The 20,914-nt window shown below is 45.4% G+C and overlaps 1 protein-coding gene and 1 non-coding gene across 3 annotated transcripts in view; one reads left to right on the top strand and one right to left on the bottom strand.

Annotated features, from left to right (window-relative positions):
• The first annotated feature begins 575 nt into the window (after positions 1 to 575).
• The window catches only part of atp7b (ATPase copper transporting beta), a 33,695-nt gene continuing 13,356 nt past the window's right edge, over positions 576 to 20,914 (top strand). The window contains exons 1-13 of one of the 2 annotated variants that reach the window (XM_069178796.1): positions 576 to 682; positions 7,200 to 8,379; positions 9,933 to 10,187; positions 10,936 to 11,099; positions 12,303 to 12,464; positions 13,571 to 13,647; positions 14,081 to 14,255; positions 14,719 to 14,952; positions 15,560 to 15,651; positions 16,904 to 17,031; positions 18,354 to 18,508; positions 19,886 to 20,020; positions 20,469 to 20,663. In XM_069178796.1, coding sequence (XP_069034897.1) covers positions 632 to 682; positions 7,200 to 8,379; positions 9,933 to 10,187; positions 10,936 to 11,099; positions 12,303 to 12,464; positions 13,571 to 13,647; positions 14,081 to 14,255; positions 14,719 to 14,952; positions 15,560 to 15,651; positions 16,904 to 17,031; positions 18,354 to 18,508; positions 19,886 to 20,020; positions 20,469 to 20,663 — 3,003 coding nt within the window. In that variant the 5' untranslated portion in view covers positions 576 to 631. Of the gene's footprint in view, positions 683 to 3,461; positions 4,688 to 7,199; positions 8,380 to 9,932; positions 10,188 to 10,935; positions 11,100 to 12,302; positions 12,465 to 13,570; positions 13,648 to 14,080; positions 14,256 to 14,718; positions 14,953 to 15,559; positions 15,652 to 16,903; positions 17,032 to 18,353; positions 18,509 to 19,885; positions 20,021 to 20,468; positions 20,664 to 20,914 lie in introns of those variants that run through there. The other variant, XM_069178795.1, reaches the window with a different exon arrangement.
• Positions 2,728 to 2,840, bottom strand: trnal-caa (transfer RNA leucine (anticodon CAA)). The gene is made up of 2 exons: positions 2,803 to 2,840; positions 2,728 to 2,773 (listed from the first exon to the last, which is right to left on the bottom strand). It is a non-coding gene; the product is annotated as a tRNA-Leu (tRNA).

The following is a 20,914-nucleotide window of genomic DNA, read 5'->3' as shown; positions in this document are numbered from 1 at the left end:
TTTTTTCATCAGGTTACATTTTGACATAATCTCCTCGTCCTCGAGTGTGGAAGGATATGTTATAAATAGCAGTTTTTATTTTCGTTATTCACCACTATCATTTTAACAACTGTTTATAACGCTTTATCGACATTAAATAGCCCACTTAAGTGCGATGAGATGTATTGTTCTGCGGTTGTACCGGCAGAAAGTCCCTCTAATGTGACAAAGATGTGCCTCGTTTTCCATTGCCACACTCGTGCATGGTTTTCCACAATTCTTGGATAAAAATCGCGCCCTGACGAGTCACCAGCTAATGGCCCGTCTGCTGTAACAAGAGGTCTCACAGTGGGTTTTTTGTTGTTGTTGTTGTTGTTGTTGTTGTTGTTGAACTTTTCGTGAATTGTTGAACGGACAAATCATTGTCCCGATTCATGTAACAGCATTCCTGCAGTTACTTTCATTCTTTGTAATTTAAGTAGATAATGTATTTGGAAAGCAATGAGATGTCTGTGACAGTCATGTGGCCAGCGCTAGAGTTACTTTTCGAGGCCCTATGAGCTACTTTCAGACGGAATGCAGACGGAATGCAGCGAGGCAAGTCACGATCGGCTTTCGCTGATTTTTCAAATTAAAATCCCTTCCAGTCACCATGTACGGCGCCTTCGAAAGAACATTGCGGGTCAAACACCAAATATACATGGTAAGCTCTTTTAACTATATTAGTAGAGAGATTTAGATGCCTGGGTGGTTTATGTGTGTGACAGGCAAAATGAACTTGTAATTAAACTGCATGACGGTCTCTGAATAAACATTTCGACCAAAAGGAAAATATGTTTGAAAATATTTCATGTGTTATTTGGAAAACGCTATAGGCCTACTCAAATGCATGCACTCCATCGTGTTTTGGAAATGCGCTTCATAAAGATGTCATTTACAGCAGGATTACGTTTTGCTACTAATTAGAGGCAGCACACTACATTAGCCCTACATGATGAACACAATTAGTTTTTTTTTTTCCGTAAGGAAAGCATTTTCCGGAGATGCAGAGATCTTTGACAGATTTAATCAATAATACCTCGATGTGGAATGAAAAATATAGCTACCAATACAGTGTTTTGTTTCTTTGTTCTGTTTGTATAAAATGAGACACTTTAATGTTATTTCCCGTGACATTTCACTTTTAAGCAGAGAATTGTGTTCTGGAAAATTGATTCCGAAGACAGAGGCTGTGTGCTGTGAATAATTATCGTGGTAGAGGAAGCGAGCATCAGGGTTTATTAACTTAAATGTTGACAAAAAGTTGTTTACACAAATATATAACACTTTATTCTGCACTTATTTGAGTGCAGAAATAAAACTGTTGTTATTGTTTTTGCTTCATGCAAAACGCTATCCTTTTGGGCACAATTTGTCTTGTTTTCACATATGTTTTGACAGTACGCAAAAGGATGGAAATACCAGCATTTTACAATGTGGTGGATATATTTTTGGCTATAGCGAAGTACTCATTGGAGAACTATTATACGAAGAAAATATTTTTGCAGTATTCTGCAGTTTGCATGATAAAACCTGGGTGTAGCTGTGTCATGTGCCAACTGTGATTTTCAACATTCCTATTGTAATCTGCGATGGGAGACAATGTCGACAGAAACACCGGGGCATGTATTTTACATACGATATGATACAACTCATCAGTGCGAAAGCAGCACTTTTTTTTCTTCGGTTAGAGCATGTCATTTTATGACACTGTCCTACACTGACTTAAGTGTTGCGGATGCGGTGCTCTTGACGAGCATTTTTACGTTTTTTTACACGTTTTTCGACTTCACATTTACACGCAATGGTAAAGCGAGAAGGCGCTGCCTGCATCTACCAAAAAGATCTTTGATTGGTTTTGAAAGTGTTGAATTCAGAAGACGAGGTTGCGAGTGAAGTAGGCCAGAACGCAAGTTGACAATGTTTTAGGTGAACATTGATGAATAAGCTGAATCTGTCTCTTCGGATAATTTGTTGGGGAGAAAACCAAGTCAGGAATACGGTTTATTTTTCTGAAGAAGGACGCAGACCAACTTTGTCTTATATAAAAAAAACTTTACTAACATAGATTGACAGATACCGATTTTTTTAAACAATTCCCGATAACTTCTGCTTTTCGTCCTACATCATATCTCTTCTGCCTCTTCAGATTTAGAGTAATGAAAAAACTTGCTTTCCTTGAGGTAGTGCGTTGCATTTAAATTGAGTCACGCTTGGAGAAGTGGGACAGCTACGTTTAGGACAATCATTCAGCGCTGTTCACTGCTCTGCGCTAAAGGTCAACGACTGTTACTATCACTGCAGTTCACTAGCCTACACGAATTTCATTAATGTTTTTTCAACCTGAAATCCTTGTTCTGGCGCCTCCTGTTGGACTCACTGCTGCAAACACGGAAGAACGATCTTCGATCTAAAGAGGAATACCGAATATATATATATTTAAATTATCATATCACATTATATTCGTTATTACAACACACGTAACGCAATCGGGTTGTTTTTTTTTCCAACAAATTCAAAATTACCCATCTAGATTAAACCCTTTGAATACCTGGCAAAATCGTATAGTATAAAATGTATTCAGTCCCGCGCCTTTTACACGCGACGTCGATTTATTTGGTAAAATCTCAGGGTTTTGCATTTTGTGAGTACAGGATTGAGGGAGAACAAAAATGTGAATGGCTGGGGAGGGGAAAAAAGTAAAACACTTGTCAGAAGTGGGATTCGAACCCACGCCTCCATTCGGAGACCAGAACACCCATCGCTCACGGAAGGCATCGAAACCTTGAGTCTGGCGCCTTAGACCACTCGGCCATCCTGACAGCTGGGAGAGAGCGGCTCCGAAAAGGCTCTTGGTTTGTGGCGCAGTTCCAGCTGTTTCCAGCATGAAAGCAGAAACCTCTGCCGCTGGTTTGTCCATTTTTTTTTCGTGTGTGAGCGAGCTCCGCGGCTCGGTCTGGGCGGAGAAGCCGTGTGCAGACGCCCGGCTACGGAAAGGGGTTTCTGAACGTTGCGTGACTGAGTGCCGTATATACTGTATATACTGGCTTATGTATATGATTACCTGTTGCAAAAAAAAAGGCAGTCTAAGCAGTTCGGGTTAGAAGGTTAGGATTTCATCGATTGGCTAGCCTGTGTCTTCTTTAGAAATTGTTTGCAAATCATGTACATTGGGCGTATTTCGAAAGGAATCAGCTCAGAACAGGTGTGAGAGGAGATCAGTGTTTCTTACAGTATGTGGGTTTGCGGTTTTAATAAGCTCAGTAAACACAGGCAAAGTTGTTAGTATGGTACTGAGAGAATCAATCAGTGCGCAAGACTGTCAATTTCACCAAATTAACCTTTGATTCGTCATTTAGGGTTTATAGGCATGAGATGTCCTGTATGGCTTCCTCACAAGCTTTGTAAGCTTTGGTTCTTGTGGAGGGGAAATGGTTTGGATCGGATATGTGTGTATTCAACGGGAAGAAAAGACCAAACCAGAGCTCGAAACTTGCAGTTCGTGTAGATTTGGTCGTGTCGCTTGTAAAGGGGAATTCTGCAGAAAGGGCAAAGACACTGACAACACGTTTTTATTTTTCCCACGTAGGTTTTGTTTTATTTTTTGTTTTGTTTTTTTTTTTTGGGGGGGGGGGTTACAATTGGGTCATTTTTTTATTTAAGAGTAGTTTAAAACAGCACGGGAAGGCATAGTTCAGCCTTGCAATGGAAATACAATGACAAGGACAAGGATGAGTACAGTGTAAAACAGAATGGCCCAAAATGTTTTTTTTGGGGGGATTGAACAGAGCGATATACAGTATGTTAGGATCTGAATGTATACGTAGCGCTTCGTCCCAAGAAACATGAGCAGCTTTTTTAAAGTCAGGTTTTCTAGTAAGGCTGTTTTTTTGTTGCTGTTGCTATGAATACAGCAAAACTCGAGCTAGTTCTCGTGTTTGTAGCAACAAGGCTGCAGACTAAGACGGGTTTTCCTGCGGCACTCAGTCACGCAACGTTCAGAAACCCCTTTCCGCAGCCGGGCGTCCGCACACGGCTTCTCCGCCCAGACTGAGCCGCGGAGCTCGCCCGCCGTGAGAGCCCGGCTGGTAGGAACGACACGGATTTGACAGAGGTTACGAGTGCAAAACAGGAAGAAAAAAAAAAAACCCGTGCCACGATGAGCAGTACCGTCGACCTCCACCGATTGGGAGTGATCGGGAGCTGAGAGCGCCGTGCGCTCGGCAGAGCCGTGAAGTGCGGTCTGCAACAGTTCAAAAGGCAGCGCTGAGCCAGATAAGCGAGCACACACGCTCACGCCCGCCCGGAGCCCAGGTGACAGCCTATAGGCGCTGTACTGCGGGCGATTAAAACCACCGCAGGGGCCGTAACATTCAATTTACAGCTTTTTTTCTTCAAAGAACAACCCCACAACAACAACAACAAGATGAAAGAGTCTTCACCCAGCGTGATTCGCTTATCCACATACGTTCAGAAGCCCAGCCCCGCGGGGTTCAGGAACCCGGCTCCGGGACGGGCTGCCGAGGAGGCGACCCCAGGCGCCTGTCCCTCCGGCCGGCCGCGCTGCGCCGCTGCAGCGGGCAGCCCGGGCTCTGAGCCGGGCGAGCGAAGGGACCTCCGTCCGCAACTGGAGGCGAGTTGTTCAGGAAAAGAAAGTGTCAAAGACCAGGTCAGTGCAACAATCATGGTAACACGGGGGGAAAATATTCAACGCAGCGCCCAAGTTCTGTACAGCAGAATTGAGCTTATATTTTTAAAGGTTTTGTTTCATTGCTGGTAAACTCAGTAGATTTGTCAGAATGATGAGGTTTATCATTACTATATATTTACTCCTGTATATACTGGATTATGTATATGATTACCTGTTGCAAAAAAAAAGGCAGTCTAAGCAGTTCGGGTTAGAAGGTTAGGATTTCATCGATTGGCTAGCCTGTGTCTTCTTTAGAAATTGTTTGCAAATCATGTACATTGGGCGTATTTAGAAAGGAATCAGCTCAGAACAGGTGTGAGAGGAGATCTGTGTTTCTTACAGTATGTGGGTTTGCGGTTTTTAATAAGCTCAGTAAACATAGGCAAAGTTGTTAGTATGGTACTGAGAGAAAGTGTGAGACAATCAGTGCACAAGACTGTCAATTTCACCAAATTAACCTTTGATTCGTCATTTAGGGTTTATAGGCAAGAGTGAAGTGTCCTGTATGGCTTCCTCACAAGCTTTGTAAGCTTTGGTTCTTGTGGAGGGGAAATGGTTTGGATCGGATATAGCTGATTGAACCGCATCATGTGCCTTCGTGCAGAGGAGTTTCAAGAGGCCTGAAAGATGCCCCATGTACAGTATTTTTTTGTTTGAAACACTGGGATCAAAACTGTGAATTGGTTTTGTTTTCTGTTTGTTAAATAAATCCAGAATAAGACAGTAAATATAAAATATATAAATAATACATTTTTTCTCCCTATCTAAAGCCTCACAAAATAAGCGGGCAAACGGAGGACTTTACATACAGTAGGCTGCAAGATTGATATGATCCCTTCTGAAATTATTGCAGTTTAATTTTATATAATAAATTACCTCTTGATTATAACAACAAAATGCCTCCGTTTGCATGACCACTTCCAAATGAGTTTTAGCTCTGAAGGTGATTTCTCAAAAGTCCTCCTGAGTGCAGAACTTATCTTTTATTCACAGTGTGCAAAGAGTTTACCAGGCACACACAAACATTGACTTTTTGTCCGACTGCTTCTTTTGAAACTTAGTGTCCTAAAATGTGTGGCAATTTTTAGAGGGGTACCTTTGAACTTTATTTTCTCAGAACCAAGAAAACGTACAGCAGGGTTACCAAAGTGTTTACAAAGAGAGATGCATGTTTTGGTAAGAGGCCGATTGCAAATGACGGCTTCATTCATGAGTCAGGAGTCAGGGCAAACAGATGAGTTTGACTTTAAGTAGCATCACAGTGCTGGGAGACGATCAGGCTCCTTTCCTGTACCTTAGAAGAGCCTCTAACAGTTTAACAACAGTTTGATCAACCCCGTTCCACACTGTGCTTTTGTTCATTCAATACCATTCTCTCCATCTAGGTTTGCAGCTGGAGAAGTCAAGCTTTTTGTCCTGTTCCAACACCTTAACGGGGACTCAAATGGGCTAAGAAAGGTTACAAATGAGGACGTTTGGTTCATTTGGGCCATGAGGACGTTAGTAGCTTATTGATAGAAGAATCTCCCCCTGCCATTTCTTGAACGAAGCCAGATATTGGCTTTAATAGCAAGGCGGGTAGCTTGTTCCATACTCCAACAGCCCCTGGGGTAAAAAGAAATTGCTGCATGTTCTCAGTTTTAAACGTTTTTCCGTGTAGTTTCCACTGATGTACTCTGGTTCACGCTTCACTGTTCATTCTGAAGGTGGACACCGACTTGACTTTGTCAACACCTTTGTGATTTTGGAATATTTTTTTTTATCGGCTGTTTGCCCAGTCTTAATTTTATTTGCCATTTCCACAGTATTCACTAATCCTCCGAATTTGATATAAGCTGTAAACCTGAATAGTTTCCTAACTATATCAGAATCTCGATCATTATTATAAATTAAGAAAAGCAGTGGTCCTAGTACAGATCCTTGCAGCACTCCACTAATCGTATCATGTATTTGAGTTCAAATTGTCTTCACTGAAACAGAAAGTATTTATTTACAAGGGTGAACAGGATGAAGATTTAAATGATAGTATAACTGTCATTGGCGCTGGTACAAAAAATGTTTTTATGTGAAAAGGTTAAGGTTAAAAGAAGGATGCTGCAGGTATACTCTGTTCCAAAGGAATGGTGCTGATGATCTTTTGCTTAAACCACTAACCCTGCAAAGTTTCCTTGGAATGAATTTTCTATTTATTCCATTCATTGAATAAGTATTTCTCTTGAACATGCCGTATGATTTGATGTGACGATATAAACTACGTCATTACGACCGCTGAGTCATTCGTCTTAAGATTTAAGACTTTTTTACAGTAACTAAGTGCATTGAGTACATGAAATATTGGATTTAAGTTTGGTTCACCAACCGAGATGGAAATGGATTTGGCTGTCAGTCTGATGGATGTACTGTACTATAGATGCTCCAGAGAAATGGTCACCCCAACTCCATGGATGCTGCCCAGTTCTGTGTATTACTCAGTCTTGTTTTTGCTCCTTAGCTGTCTCAGAAGAATGCCTATCCCTATGCCATGTGGCCGCTACATGGGAACGTCTTCGAGAACCAGGGGTATGAAGCGGACAGCCCGGGCGCGGTCCACCCTCCGCTGGGCGACCCCAGCCAGGCCACCATTGCGATCGAGGGCATGAGCTGCCAGTCCTGTGTCCAGTCCATTGAGGGCGAGCTGTCCGATGTGAGGGGCGTGGTGGGAGTGAAGGTGTCTCTGGCCCAGGCTCACGCCCAGGTGGAGTACAGTGCCTCGGCCCTCACCGCGCAGGAGGTGTGCCGGCGGATTGAGGACATGGGCTTCGGGGCCAGCGTGGTGGCGGGCGAGTGCGGCGCCGGCGGGTCCTCGGTGAGGCTGCGGGTGAGGGGGATGACCTGCCGGTCTTGCGCGAGCGCCATCGAGGGGAAGGTGGGGAAACTGCGGGGCGTGCTGCAGATCAGGGTGTCCCTCAGCCGGCAGGAAGCCGTCGTCGCCCACTTGCCACACCTCGTCCAGCCCGAGGACCTGAGGAACTGCATCGAGGAGATGGGCTTCGAGGCGGCCATCGGGACCGAGCCCCAGCCCCCCGGGGCAGCCCGGCTGCGGGCGGGGGGCAGCGCCCAGGAAGGGCCGCCGGCGGAGCGGGGCGCTGGCCAGGACGCGGCGGGAGAGTGGCGCAGCGTGGTCCTGGGCGTGCAGGGGATGCGCTGCGAGTCCTGTGTGAAGAACATCACCGGGCACCTCTCCGAGGTGGCAGGGGTGCGGAGCATCGCCGTTAACCTGGGACGCAGAAGTGCCGCGCTGCAATATAATCCCTCCTTAATCACCCTGGAATCTGTGAAGCGGCGGATAGAAAGCCTCCCGCCGGGGAATTTCGAAGTGTCCCTGCCCAGCGACGTGAGCGGCCTGCCTGTGGCTGCCCCGCTGTGGGCCACCGACCCTGGGTTCGGCCAGCAGCCCGGGCTGAGCCCTGGGGAGAACCGGTCTTCGCCGGTTGTGATTAACATTGGGGGCATGACCTGCAAGTCCTGTGTGCAGTCCATAGAAGGCGTGGTTTCCCAGAGGGCAGGTGTGCATGCCATAAAGGTGTCTCTGCCTGACGAGAGGGGCACCATCCACTATGACCCGAAACTCACCAACCCAGAGGAGCTGAGGGCTGCCATAGAAGACATGGGCTTTGAGGCCTCCATAGCAGGTACTGCTAAAGACTCTGTCTACCCTTTTCACCCCATGTTTGTTATGACCAGGCACCACACCTGACCGCATTAATTGCACTCATTACCTCATTATCCAGTCACGTCCCTTTCTTCACTATTTAAGCTCCTTGTCCCCACACTTCCTCGCTGGGTATTTTGACTCAAAGGCTAGTCAGTTCGCTGCTTGCTTTCTCTCACCACGCGCTTTACCTGAATGGTCTCACGGATTTTGACTTCTCCTTTCGACCCTGGGATTCAGCTCTTTCGGACTACGCCTCACAGACTTGTTTGCCATCTTAGACACCCGCTTCGCATAGGATCCAGCTCGTTTATTAACGCTCCGGTGTGACAGTGTTGTTTATACAAAAAAAGTGTGTTAGGAACTCTGAGAAATATGGAAGGATTACACTTATAGCATCAGTGTATTTCTACAATTCATTGCCCTCTTTCATGGCTAAGAGGCTGCTTCATGGGGATATTCATTGGTGTTGCACAGAATTCCTCTTAAATTGCCTTTTCATTAATTCCCTGTCTGCCCACTCATTACACTTACCGTTGAATGTGCAACAAGTATAGCGTGAAAAAGAGCCTAAGTGTACTTCAGAAATCCGTGATTCGTCCTTTCAGTTATTTGTCAAGTGGAAAAATAAGACTCTTTATGTAATCTTAAAAAAAAAAAGTCCATTTAATTTAATATGGAAAAGCTGTAGGAGTTGGCTGGAAGTAACTGCACTGCATTTGCTATAGGCTCTCCAGCTAATCCAGGTCCCCATGGTTACATCAGACAGAGCTATTCTATTTTTACTACCAAGTATTTGATGATTACTCTGTAGCTCTCAATGTACATTGGAGCACTAGAGCCCAGAATATCTATAACTGCTAGCCTCAAAGTCGAAGGACATTATGAACAGAATGTGTTTCCTCTCTGTACACAAGCTCTTCAGGTTAAACTTGAACTTTATGTATGTATGAGGAGATCATATGCATACGTCAGTGAGTGACCTGCAAATGCGCAACAGAGGTTAGTTCCCAGCTGGAAAGTAAAGAATGACGATAAAACACGTAGGTCATGTACCTGCACAAGGCTTCACAGCCAAAATGTTGTGTTTTTTCTTTTTTTCCTTCTACTTCTCAGTGTGGATATAACCTCTGCACTGTAATACCTTTTTATGTATTTCAATTTCTGGGCTAAAAGTCATTTTCAGTTACCTGCTCGAATACAAATGGCAGGTATCATTTCATTTTTTTTCGCGTGTTACAAAATACCAAAGTAACATTGTCATTTTATATTTGCTGACCATCTAATTTCATAATTAGAAATTAAAGTCTTTATCTGATGTGGTGTTTTTACATTTGTGTTTTACATAAGTGTGAAAGGCCCAGTCTCATGCAGAGCAATAGTCCTGTGTGAAACACTGTCAGGTGTATTTATTGTAGCAGTTCTGTGAAAGAGGGCTGTCACTGGTTTTATTGCCTGAAAACGGGTCTCTAAGTGCTGGTAATTCCGTCATTCTGACACCTCCTGTTTTTCATGCACGGTCCACTGGAGCAGCTGTTCCGGAAGCCCTGTGGTCCAACGGTCAGATCTCAGAATCCCAGCCCGGGCCCCCCCCCCTCGGCCCATCACCCCCGTCCTTCCAGTCCCGGTCCCCCCGCCGCCCAGAGCACGCCGTCGTCCCGCACACGGGAGAGGCAGCACCCCGGGGCTCAGAGGACGGGAGAACCCAGAAGTGCTTCATCCACGTGACGGGCATGACCTGCACCTCCTGCGTGGCCAACATCGAGAGGAGCCTGCAGAAACACAGGGGTGGGCAGCACGCCGACAGCCAGGGGAGGAGCCACGCCTGAGCCATCTGTTAGCCTCGTAACTACCAGCACGCTGCTCGAAACAAAGTTTAGAGGACCGAGCGGTGACAGAAAATACCACTCAAGTGTTTTCATCGAAGTTGTAAAGGGAAGTGAGGCCAAGTAAGATTCTTCTGAGCAGGGCCTCTTCATTCTTTGTACGACAGTTTTTTAAAAACTGCTGATTTGGTTATGTGCACTAGTAATGAGTGGTGAAGTAAAGAGGTAAACATTACCAAATGAGCTTGGATGATCTTATTCTCTTCCTGGAAAATCTGAACAAAACCTGAAACCCGTTGCGCGAGGACACCTGTGGCTGGGTTTCCATTTTTTAAAGTGGTTTTCTCTATGTAACTCTATTGAAGGTCAGTTTAAGTCGCCTGTAAGGATGAATTAAAACGGTTGAATATTGCTCTTGCCCTGTTTGCACATTGTGAACATGGAAGGAAAATGCAGGAATCAGAACTCTGCCATGATCTTGACCTCTCACTTGACACACGCACGCGTGTGACACCCTTGACCAATATCTGCAAAAGCATCAGCTAAAAATGTTTTAGGATGTCACAATAGCTCAACAATGCATGAGACACTGTGCCATAATACACCTTCTCAATCTGGCAGCGCTATATATGTTTCTGGAAGATGCTCTTTCCAGAGGTTGATCTCTCAGTACTCAAGCATATTCCTGACAGGCTCCTTGTGTCTTCCAGGTATAGTGTCTGTGCTGGTGGCCCTCATGGCGGGAAAGGCTGAGGTGAAGTATAATCCCGAGCTTCTGGATGCTTTACAGATAACACAGCTCATTATCGGCCTTGGCTTTGGCGCCACTCTGATTGAGGACAACGCCATCACAGACGGAAAGCTGGACCTTGTGGTGAGTAGAGCCTGATCTTTTACCTAGGCCAGAGGTCACTAGCCAGTAAAAAGCCCCAGGGTACTGCAAGGTCCTTCAACACCATGTGGAAGACCGCTACATAAGTAAAGAATTTAAATACCCTGTTCCAGGCCAGCTTTCTGTCTTTCGTGGGTCAGAGCCATGATTTACACCATTGAGGAAAAAGGACAGATAATGTTCAGGTCTTCCATCTAGTTAGCATACAAATATATCCTCAGATTTGGAAAACATTATTTCGAGTACCTCAAAGAAAACCTTTATGTTTATGTCAGGCACACAGTTTCTTGAATTTCAGCTCGCAGTGAGAGCAGGCATCTCCGTTGTCTTCAACAGGAGGTTTTATCTTTTACATTTGCACTGAGACACCCTCCTGTGCTCAAGGGCTGCTTGTGGCAACATTCCTCCATCAGATCCCACTGGTCTGCCGCTTCCTGAAACAGCTTCAGTGCACTCACGTCTAAACACCATTGCTGGGAAAAGTATCATGGAAATAAAAGTCTCCAGGTCCTTCTCCAAGTGCGATACATGTGTGTGATTTAATTGGAGAAGAAGCTTAGCGCAGATGCAAGGCGTGAGTTCACTTCCAGAGAAACTCCTTTCTTCAGGATGTGACCACGTTTAGCAGTTGAGAGGTGACGACATGATGGGGTTGATCCCATCCCAGACAATAAGTACATAGCAAAACTACATACTAACTATCAGTACCAATGAAATTTAGTTTGTGAACAGTAAGTTTTCAGTTTTATTTTCCTACATTTGTGTTGGGAATAACTATTAACAGAAGCCAGAGAAATCTTGCTGCATTAGTAACAGAATAGCCTCCCCATCACCATACTAGGATATTAGGACCCACATAGACAGCAGCCTGAGCATCCCCTACAGGTCTCACTAACACCTCTTCCAGCAGCAACCTTAGCTTTCCCAGGAGGTCTCCCCTCCAGGTACTGGACAGGCTCACACCTGCTGGGCATCAGTGGGCTGCAGGGTGATGGAGCTTGCCATTCATTAACCCAGACTGCTGCTGTTGTAAATATACTTGACATGTCTCCTTAACAGTTCTAACCATTCTTCACATCGGATATTCTTTCCTCAAAGAGTGGTGGTGCCCCGATAACGTGATCAATAAGCACAAGGCAGTTTCTGTCTAATATCCTCCACGGATATTCTCGTTGCCGCCCCCAGGTCACTGGAATGACGTGTGCGTCCTGTGTGCACAACATCGAGGCCAAGCTGATGGGAACCAGGGGAGTTGTGGAAGCTTCAGTCGCTCTGGCCACCAGTAGAGCTCACATTAAGTTTGACCCTGAGATCTTGGGAGCTCGGGACCTCATCCGGATTATAGAGGTACGGTATAAAGTTCATTGCTTACCTTGTTACATACGGCATGCAGCTATGTCTTTGAAGGAATTCCAAACGACATTGAAGGAGATTGCACCTTATTGTTGGGACTGTGGCTGTAATGGAGTGGAGTAATCTGGAGTGTTAGTCCAGGGTGGCACAGAAATGATCTACTCCTGGGAAAGTCGTTAATCAGCTGAGCTCAGACCAGCCCTGATGCTTACTCTTTCCCTCCTTGGTTTGGTCCCTCACCCTGGTTCTGCTTTCCCGGCTGTCAATTCCCATGTTAGCCGGCAGATCCTGTCTGACACGGCAGCAGTCGGTCATAATTGCTAGTTGGCTTAAAGTCCTTTCTCCATCTCGCACCGCCGTACTTTTTTGTTGTCTCATAAAAAGAGAACTGACCTGTCTATGCCCGAGAGCGAGTAGATACCTTTTGTCGTCTGTCGTACCTTTTTATAGAGACAAATCAGAGGAATTGGCTCGCCTATAGGTGAAGCCGATTTCTTGAACAACCTCACAAAGAAAGCAAAGTATTTTCTTCAGTCTCTGGAGTGTTTCTTCTTGTGCTCTAACCTAAGACTAATACTCTAGGCCCCACGGCTCTGTTACAGTGGATTAAGCTGGTGCTAAATTTGCTGTATTTCACATTATTTGTTTTGAATTATAGTGTTTAACTGGCATCAAAGTGCAGCATGGTGGTTCAATTTCCGACCTAGGCTGCTATCTGTGTGGAGTTTGTATGCTCCTCCAGTGATATCATGGGTTTTCTCTGGGTGCTCTGGTTGCCTCCCACAGTCCAAAGACATACTGGTAGGTTACTTGGCTTCTAGGATATTTGGCCCAGGTGTGAGTGAGTTTGTGTCTGTGTGCCTGCCCTGTGCTGGACTGGCGTCCTGTCCAGGGTGTGCCCTGCCCTGTGCCCATTGCTTGCTGGGTTGGACTCTGATGTGTCCTGCAACCCTGAATTGGAAGAATGGGTTACCAAGTGGATGGATGGATGGATGGAACTTGCCTTAAAACACACCAGAAAACTTGCACATTAGAAATATTTTCTTCAGTGTTGTAAAGTCCGGGTATGTTGTCTCATTATTACTTTTTCTTCATGGAAGGGGTTGGGTTTTGGTGCATCCATTATGAAAAATGAAGGTGTGGGCAGTAACCTGGATCACCAAGAAGAGATAAAACAGTAAGTGGTGTGGTCTTTGCTGCACTTTCCTTTTCTTTGTCTTTGATTTAATACATTTCTATTTTAAAGCCATATACTGTTTACAGATGACAGAAAACAGGAGGCTGTGTTACTGGGACTAGCTCTGTATTCTTGATGACCACTCTGCGCCAGCAGCTATGGTCTCTCCATCTAGTCTAACCACTTTTAGCTCCTGTTACCTTTCACGCAATTTAGGAAACGATTAAGTCTTGCAAAAGGGGTGCTCTCCACAGCAGACAAAAAAGTCCCACGTGGTGGTGTTTTGAGATATGGATGATCTCCAGAAAGCGGAGGTCAACTCATTTACTGGAATGAAGTTTTAAAAGAACGGCAGTGGCACGGCTTCTGTGTTTTCAGTGCAATGGTCTTGTTTCTCTTGAGTCATCCCCTGCCCGTGTGCTGCGTCTCTCAGGTGGAAAAACTCGTTCCTGTTCAGTCTGGTGTTCGGTATCCCTGTCATGGGGCTCATGATCTACATGATTGTCATGGACAGCAAGCACAGCAGTTCCATGCCCAAGGAGCAGAATATCGTGCCGGGACTCTCCATCCTCAACCTGGCCTTTTTTGTCCTCTGCACCCCCGTCCAGGTAAGCGCCTTAGAAAGACGTGTTTCCAGGAAAGCACAGGTTTTACTGCAGGAGTTATTTGCCAAGCCTCTGGCGTGGTACGGGGAGCAGACCTGCAGCTCTGCCCACGCGAGGATGCCGTGGCCCCTCCTGGCCGGTCCGCGTGCGATCTGCAGTGGAGTCTGTCTTCTGCTGGGCCCTTGATCGCACACCGCGGCGCACTTTCCCCTGCCAGAGAGCCGCTGCCCCACAGCTCCTGTCACCTCTGACGACCAGGGTGCTGGATCTCCGTGTTCTTCTGACTTCAGATAGCTCAGATAGCTCCCTTCAGATAGTGCAGACTCCCACAGAAATACCGATTAGCCCGGAGAGCGAGTTCCTCAGCTGTGACAGTGTGGTTCTCCCGCTCTGTGCTCCCCGGGGGCTGCAGGTGAAGGCCGGCCTGCGCCTGTACAGTTTTCACACCCGTCTGTTTGTTCTTCAGGTTTTTGGAGGCCGGTACTTCTACATCCAGGCCTATAAATCCCTGAAGCATAAGGCTGCCAACATGGATGTGCTCATAGTGCTGGCGACCTCTGTCTCGTATGTTTACTCCTGTGTGGTTCTGATAGTGGCCATGGTGGAGAAATCGGATCAAAGTCCGGTCACATTCTTCGACACTCCTCCTATGCTGTTTGTTTTTATTGCCCTGGGCCGCTGGCTGGAGCATGTAGCAAAGGTAACCACGTTCAATACACTGACCAAGCTTTTCATAATCATGGAGCAACACGCTCGGCAGATTATATGCATAAGCTGTTGTATTTATAATGATATATTATGATATTATTTGTATATCATATGTATATAAAATATAATGTATATACAATTATAGCAAGTAGCAAGTAGTACACTTTTCCAGTGGAATATCCCTATCCATCATTTCCTAGCCTGTCCATGTGGCCTAATTCAGCAGTGTGCTACCAAAAGAGTGTAATGGCTTTGTTGTCACACTCTGATCTAATTTTAGAGTTTTATATTCCTTTTTTTATTTCACTTCCCAGTTGTGTTTTCTTGTGGTGAGGGGTTTAGCAGATTCACCAAGATGTGTTGAAATTCAGTCCTCAAGCACACAAAAAGAAATCTCAGAATAAAACCAAATTGATGTAAAAGCAGGGCTCTTCTTTCCCTAATTAGTATTGTTGTTATTGTGAATTAGCCTTTGAAGAAATACTGTATTTACTCTGTAGTAGGGTGTTAAGTTGGTGTGGGCTAAGCTCCAGGTAGTACTGGACTTTACTCTGCCTTTAATTGTAGGAGTTTTTTCATTTTGTTTTTCTGTTCCAAAGAGTAAAACGTCTGAAGCACTGGCTAAGCTGATGTCCCTGCAGGCCACAGACGCCACAGTAGTAACTATGGGCCCAGACAACTCTGTGCTCAGGTAATGGGCCTTCTTACTGTCAGACACTTCTTCTACTGGACATTAAAGAGCAGGAAACAATGCCATTAACTGATGGCTTGCGAATGTTTCCTTAAAGACGTCCACCATGCAGAAATAAAAAAAAAATAACAGAAAAATACTTTTTGGATCAAAGTAAGGGGCTTTATTATAAGAGGAATGTCATAGGAAGAATCTAAACTTGCAGTCTCAGCACACATTTGGAGTGTCATTTGGAGTGCCTGCCCTGCGGGTGACTTCAGATTTGTCTCTCATTGCTGAATGTGTTGGAATGTGTCTGCAGGAGTTTCATTCCTTCAGCTGTTTCTTCCTCATAACGTTCGATTCAAGGAACAGCACCTACTGCATTAGACTGTCCAACCAGCAAGCTGTGCACTAAACAAAAAAAGAGCTGTTCAATCTGTGTTAATTACACTCATTAATTACACTTGTCTCACTTGTGGCATCTCTCTGATGCTTGCACTTCAAAACTGTGTTCATGAATCAGAATTCACTACTTCCCACACTATAATCTAATTAAGATCCAGAAATACATTACAGAAGATACGTGAGTTACAAAAATAACAATTACGATGCATTTGAAACCTGAACAGATCCCACAATTTCCTGCGTCACCGTTGTGTAACCTGAGAGTCAACAGCTGACAGAAAGAGTAATGAACTCGACTCTGCTCTCAAGGACAAATCACCACTAGGGAAAAGAGGAACAGTGATGCTGTAGTTTAACCCATTCCCATTGGTAGAATTAAATTAAAAATGGACAGTTTTCCTAAATATGTAGAATCTTTTCTTGCTTTTCATATTTCCAACATATCTAATATTGTTCTAACATCGCACTTAAATTCTGTGCCAGCCTGCACCCAGCTCCAGGTGAAGTTGCTGAAAAAAACTCTACTTGGCCTCTCCTGCTACATCAGAGAAACAGCCCTGGGCATGAACTTGCATGTCTGCTATAGACCTTACTGTTCTAGCCCCTTCCTGTGTGGTGCAGGCCTCAAAACTCCAAGTCCGCTCAGTTACATCCGCGCGTGCTTTTGCTAAGGTTTACCTGATGATGGACGATGTCATCTGATGCCTTGGGCCTGGCCTCTCGGCTGGTGTTGACATGTGCAGTAGGTGAGAGGCTGGAGGACCAGCTGCAGCCCCGGGAGTGGGGCACTCTTGCTGGGGTTCCCCGGGGCTGTGCGGGCGGATGAGCCGACAGCACTGAGCGAGCCTTGTGGCGTGTGTTACAGCGAGGAGCAGGTGCCGGTGGAGCTGGTGCAGAGAGGAGACGTGGTGAAGGTGGTCCCTGGAGGGAGGTTTCCTGTGGACGGGAAAGTCCTCGAAGGCAGCTCGATGGCCGACGAGTCTCTGATCACAGGTAGTGTTGCTGGTCCTTGGGTATGAAGCACAGATAGCAATACTACACCGGCATCACTGCTCTCGCTGACGTTTGTCTTCTCTTCTCACACTGCTGGTCTGACTCTTTTTTACGTTGTGTGTTGTTGATCTTGTTGCTGCTGCTGCTGGTCTGTGTTTATGTTTTGGTGAATCTTTAAATGTCTTTGTGGCAGCGGATTCATGGAAATAAGCATTTCATTGCATCTAATAATAATAATAATAATAATTGCTTACACTTATATAGCGCTTTTCTGGACACTCCACTCAAAGCGCTTTACAGGTAAGGGGGACTCCCCTCCACCACCACCAATGTGCAGCCCCACCTGGATGATGCGACGGCAGCCATAGTGCGCCAGAACGCTCCCCACACATCAGCAATCATTGGGGAGGAGAGCAGAGTAATGTAGCCAATTCATAGAGGGGGATTATTAGGAGGCCATGATTGGTTAGGGCCAATGGGAAATTTGGCCAGGACACCGGGCTGACACCCCTACTCTTTTCGAGAAGCGCCCTGGGATTTTTAATGACCACAGAGAGTCAGGACCTCGGTTTTACGTCTCATCCGAAGGACGGCGCCTGTTTACAGTATAGTGTCCCCATCACTATACTGGGGCATTAGGACCCACATGGACCACAGGGTGAGCACCCCCTGCTGGCCCCACTAACACCTCTTCCATGTGTGCAGATGACAAACAAACTGAACTGCACTGAATACAGTGTTACCCACCGCCCATCCGGCTAATATCCCAGCAGAAAGCTGTGCTTACGATAACGTGGTGTGGCACCCAGACCCTGCTTCAGCCTGCTTCACAATCAAGAACCTGCGCTTGGCCTCAGGGGAATTCTGCTGTTCTTTTTTTCAAAAGAGTCTGCAACTGCTTGAATTTTTTAACCCGGGTCAATTGGAAGAGATTTCAGGTTTATTTTTTAATCGTTCTTTCTGCCGGGGGATGACGATCGAAAACACAAGTGAATTTCGGCACAGCTAGCAACTGAGGGTACCTGCTGGAAGTGGGGTTCTGCGTTCCCTGGGGGAACTGGGTGTCGTTCTCTTCACTTCCCTTTCAATACAAGCTTGAGGCGGGTGAGGGTAGGCAGTGAACCCCCCCTCTCTCCTGCTCCTGCTTCAGCTCGTTCCTTCTGATTGGATGCCTTGACCTTTGTGTGAGATAACACCAGGGTCTCAAGCTGCAAGCGCAGGGAGGCAGCTTTTAATCAAATGGGGTTGTTTTTTTAAAATGAAGATGTCTTTATGGCCTTGTTGTGAGGAAGCGGGGCTGCAGTGTGTGTGTTTCCCCACAGGGGAGCCTATGCCCGTCACCAAGAAGCCAGGCAGCACGGTGATCGCTGGCTCCATCAACGCCCACGGCTCTCTGCTTGTCCAGGCCACGCACGTCGGGGCCGACACCACCTTATCCCAGATCGTGAAACTAGTGGAGGAAGCCCAGACATCCAAGGTACTGTAGATACCAACAGAAAGCCGTCCGAACGCCTTCCCTGCTAACGTGGTTCATGTCAAATGGTTAAAGGCCTGTGTGGACAAGAAGAAAAAGCATTGCACATTAAGGTTTTTGAAAAACTGGCTAATTATGTTTTAAAAATTTTCGTGGCATTCCGAAGGCCTTTAGTGAACATTCGTTCCACTTATTGATTTAGATGGGAAAAGCAGCGTTAATGAGCCCCACCCTCATAAATATTACCACAAAACGAGAGGTTCTAGGTAATTAGCAACAAAATCTACCTGCTTAATGGTCCTCTGTATTCATGGTGTCAGTGAAACCAAAACCAGAATTAGTTTCTAAGAACATTAGTGTGTTTGCAGGAATGATTGTAAAGCTTTTACAGGTTAATACTATTAAAGATGTTACAGAAATGTATAATTTAGTATAGCGATATAAAAGTCACACATAATGTATTTTATGTTTAGCAAGCAGCATTTAGAAAACAGTAATATACCTCCCTAAAGCACTAGAGAGCGCTCATAGGTTCTAATTACAACTATAAATTCATTTCTCCGAATTTTTAAGAACATTTTTAGAATGCAGGGAGCAGCTTCCCAACACACCTGGGGAAGCTGGTCGTTTCATGAGCCGTCAAGAAGAATTAATCGAGTTTACTCAGCTGGAAGGCTCATGTTGGTTAGAGTGCTTTTATAGATTAATAGCTATAAAACATTTAAGATGAACCTAAGATGAAATCTTATACCACACTTGGGTAAGCCATGAGTAAAACAACCATATCCCTGACCGAAGTGAAAGTTTTATGATTTACTCATCCTAACCTTAATCAGCCACTATTTCTAAACTTATTTTCTGTGCTCTTTTGTCATCATTTCCAAAACTAACTCTGAAAGTGATAGAAATTGTTCAAACGTTTCTTAATTATAACATTAATACATCAAAAACCATGCAGGTAGATTGTTTTTTTAAGAACCGAAGCTATGGTTAGGGTTAAACTTCCCCATAATTTAATCCTATTTAACCTAACGCTACCATCCTGATAATATTAAAACCGCATTTGGAATAGTAGTATAAACAAAGTTTGAGTGTTGTTTCGTATTACAACTTCACTAAATTTTGGGGCAGGCTGCAGCTGGGGACATAGTCAGTACAATTGTGTAGTTAGGTTGAATCCTCCATCCTGCTAATTTAAGACCTTTGAAGTGAGCGTAAATCTTGTTTCACAATACCTAAATTAAGCCATGAGGACTACAGCTATAATCCTGATTGAAGGCAGAAATGTTTTGGTTTATCTACCCCTGAAACTTGAAAAGGTATAGTCATAACAGTTGAATCAATTCCTTTAACAGAAGTGTGACTTTTTGTTTTCAACAGGCACCTATACAGCAGTTTGCAGACAAGTTGAGCGGGTATTTTGTGCCTTTCATTGTCATCATCTCTGTTCTGACGTTAGTGGTCTGGCTCATCATTGGTTTCGTGAACTTCAGTATAGTAGCTGATTTTTTTCCCGTAAGTATCACACAGTTTATTAAATTTTAAAACCTAGTACAATTGGAAAGATTAGGTTCATGAGGCTGTTTTGTTCATGAGCAACTAAATCAGTGTAAAAAGAAATGTCACAATCTTAGAAGACTTGGTGCATCTTTTTGTTATCTCCATAAACTCTTCTCTAACCTCTCTGTTAAAAATGTGTGTCTGTGTCTGTTGTGGAAATGCCTAATGTCTCTTTAGCTACTTCATGAATTTGAAATGCAAATTATAACAGCTTTTTTAACCCTAAATATGTAGGAAATTTGATTTAAGGTGAAACAGAGAGTTGCAGTGAGGAAGTTAACATGCATCTGCTTACCGCTTTGCTTTCTGCGGAGCTGAGCGACAGCCGTGTTGTGATTTATCCTGGCTGCTCCGGGAGCCCAGTGATGGGCCCTGGGCTGACGCCGGGGGTTGCTGTCGGCAGGGCTACGACAAGGACACCCCCCGCGTCGATGTCGTGGTGCGCTTCGCCTTCCAGGCCTCCATCACGGTCCTGGCCATCGCCTGCCCCTGCTCCCTGGGCCTGGCCACCCCCACCGCAGTCATGGTGGGCACCGGGGTGGGGGCGCAGAACGGCATCCTCATCAAAGGAGGGGAGCCCCTGGAGATGGCCCACAAGGTAGAGTCTGCGCCCGCCTCCTGCTCCTCTTCCTCCTCCCCCCACGACACACCGTGGAGGCGGCGCCTTCAGAGCAAGCGCAAAGCGCTGTCTTGTCCTGCCTCTTGCGTTTCTGCGTGAGCCGTCGGACAATCGAGCCAACGGCTGTAGTGGCCCCACGACTGGAAACTTCCTCTTTTATAGGGAAAAAAGAAAAAAACTTCAAAGTGCTGCTCTAACTCTTTAGAGTTGCTTTGGAGGGGGCACTTTGC

The sequence above is a fragment of the Lepisosteus oculatus genome, chromosome 15 (genome assembly GCF_040954835.1).
Source record: "Lepisosteus oculatus isolate fLepOcu1 chromosome 15, fLepOcu1.hap2, whole genome shotgun sequence".
Lineage (NCBI taxonomy): Eukaryota > Metazoa > Chordata > Actinopteri > Semionotiformes > Lepisosteidae > Lepisosteus > Lepisosteus oculatus.
This window is presented reverse-complemented; position numbering and strand designations above follow the sequence as displayed.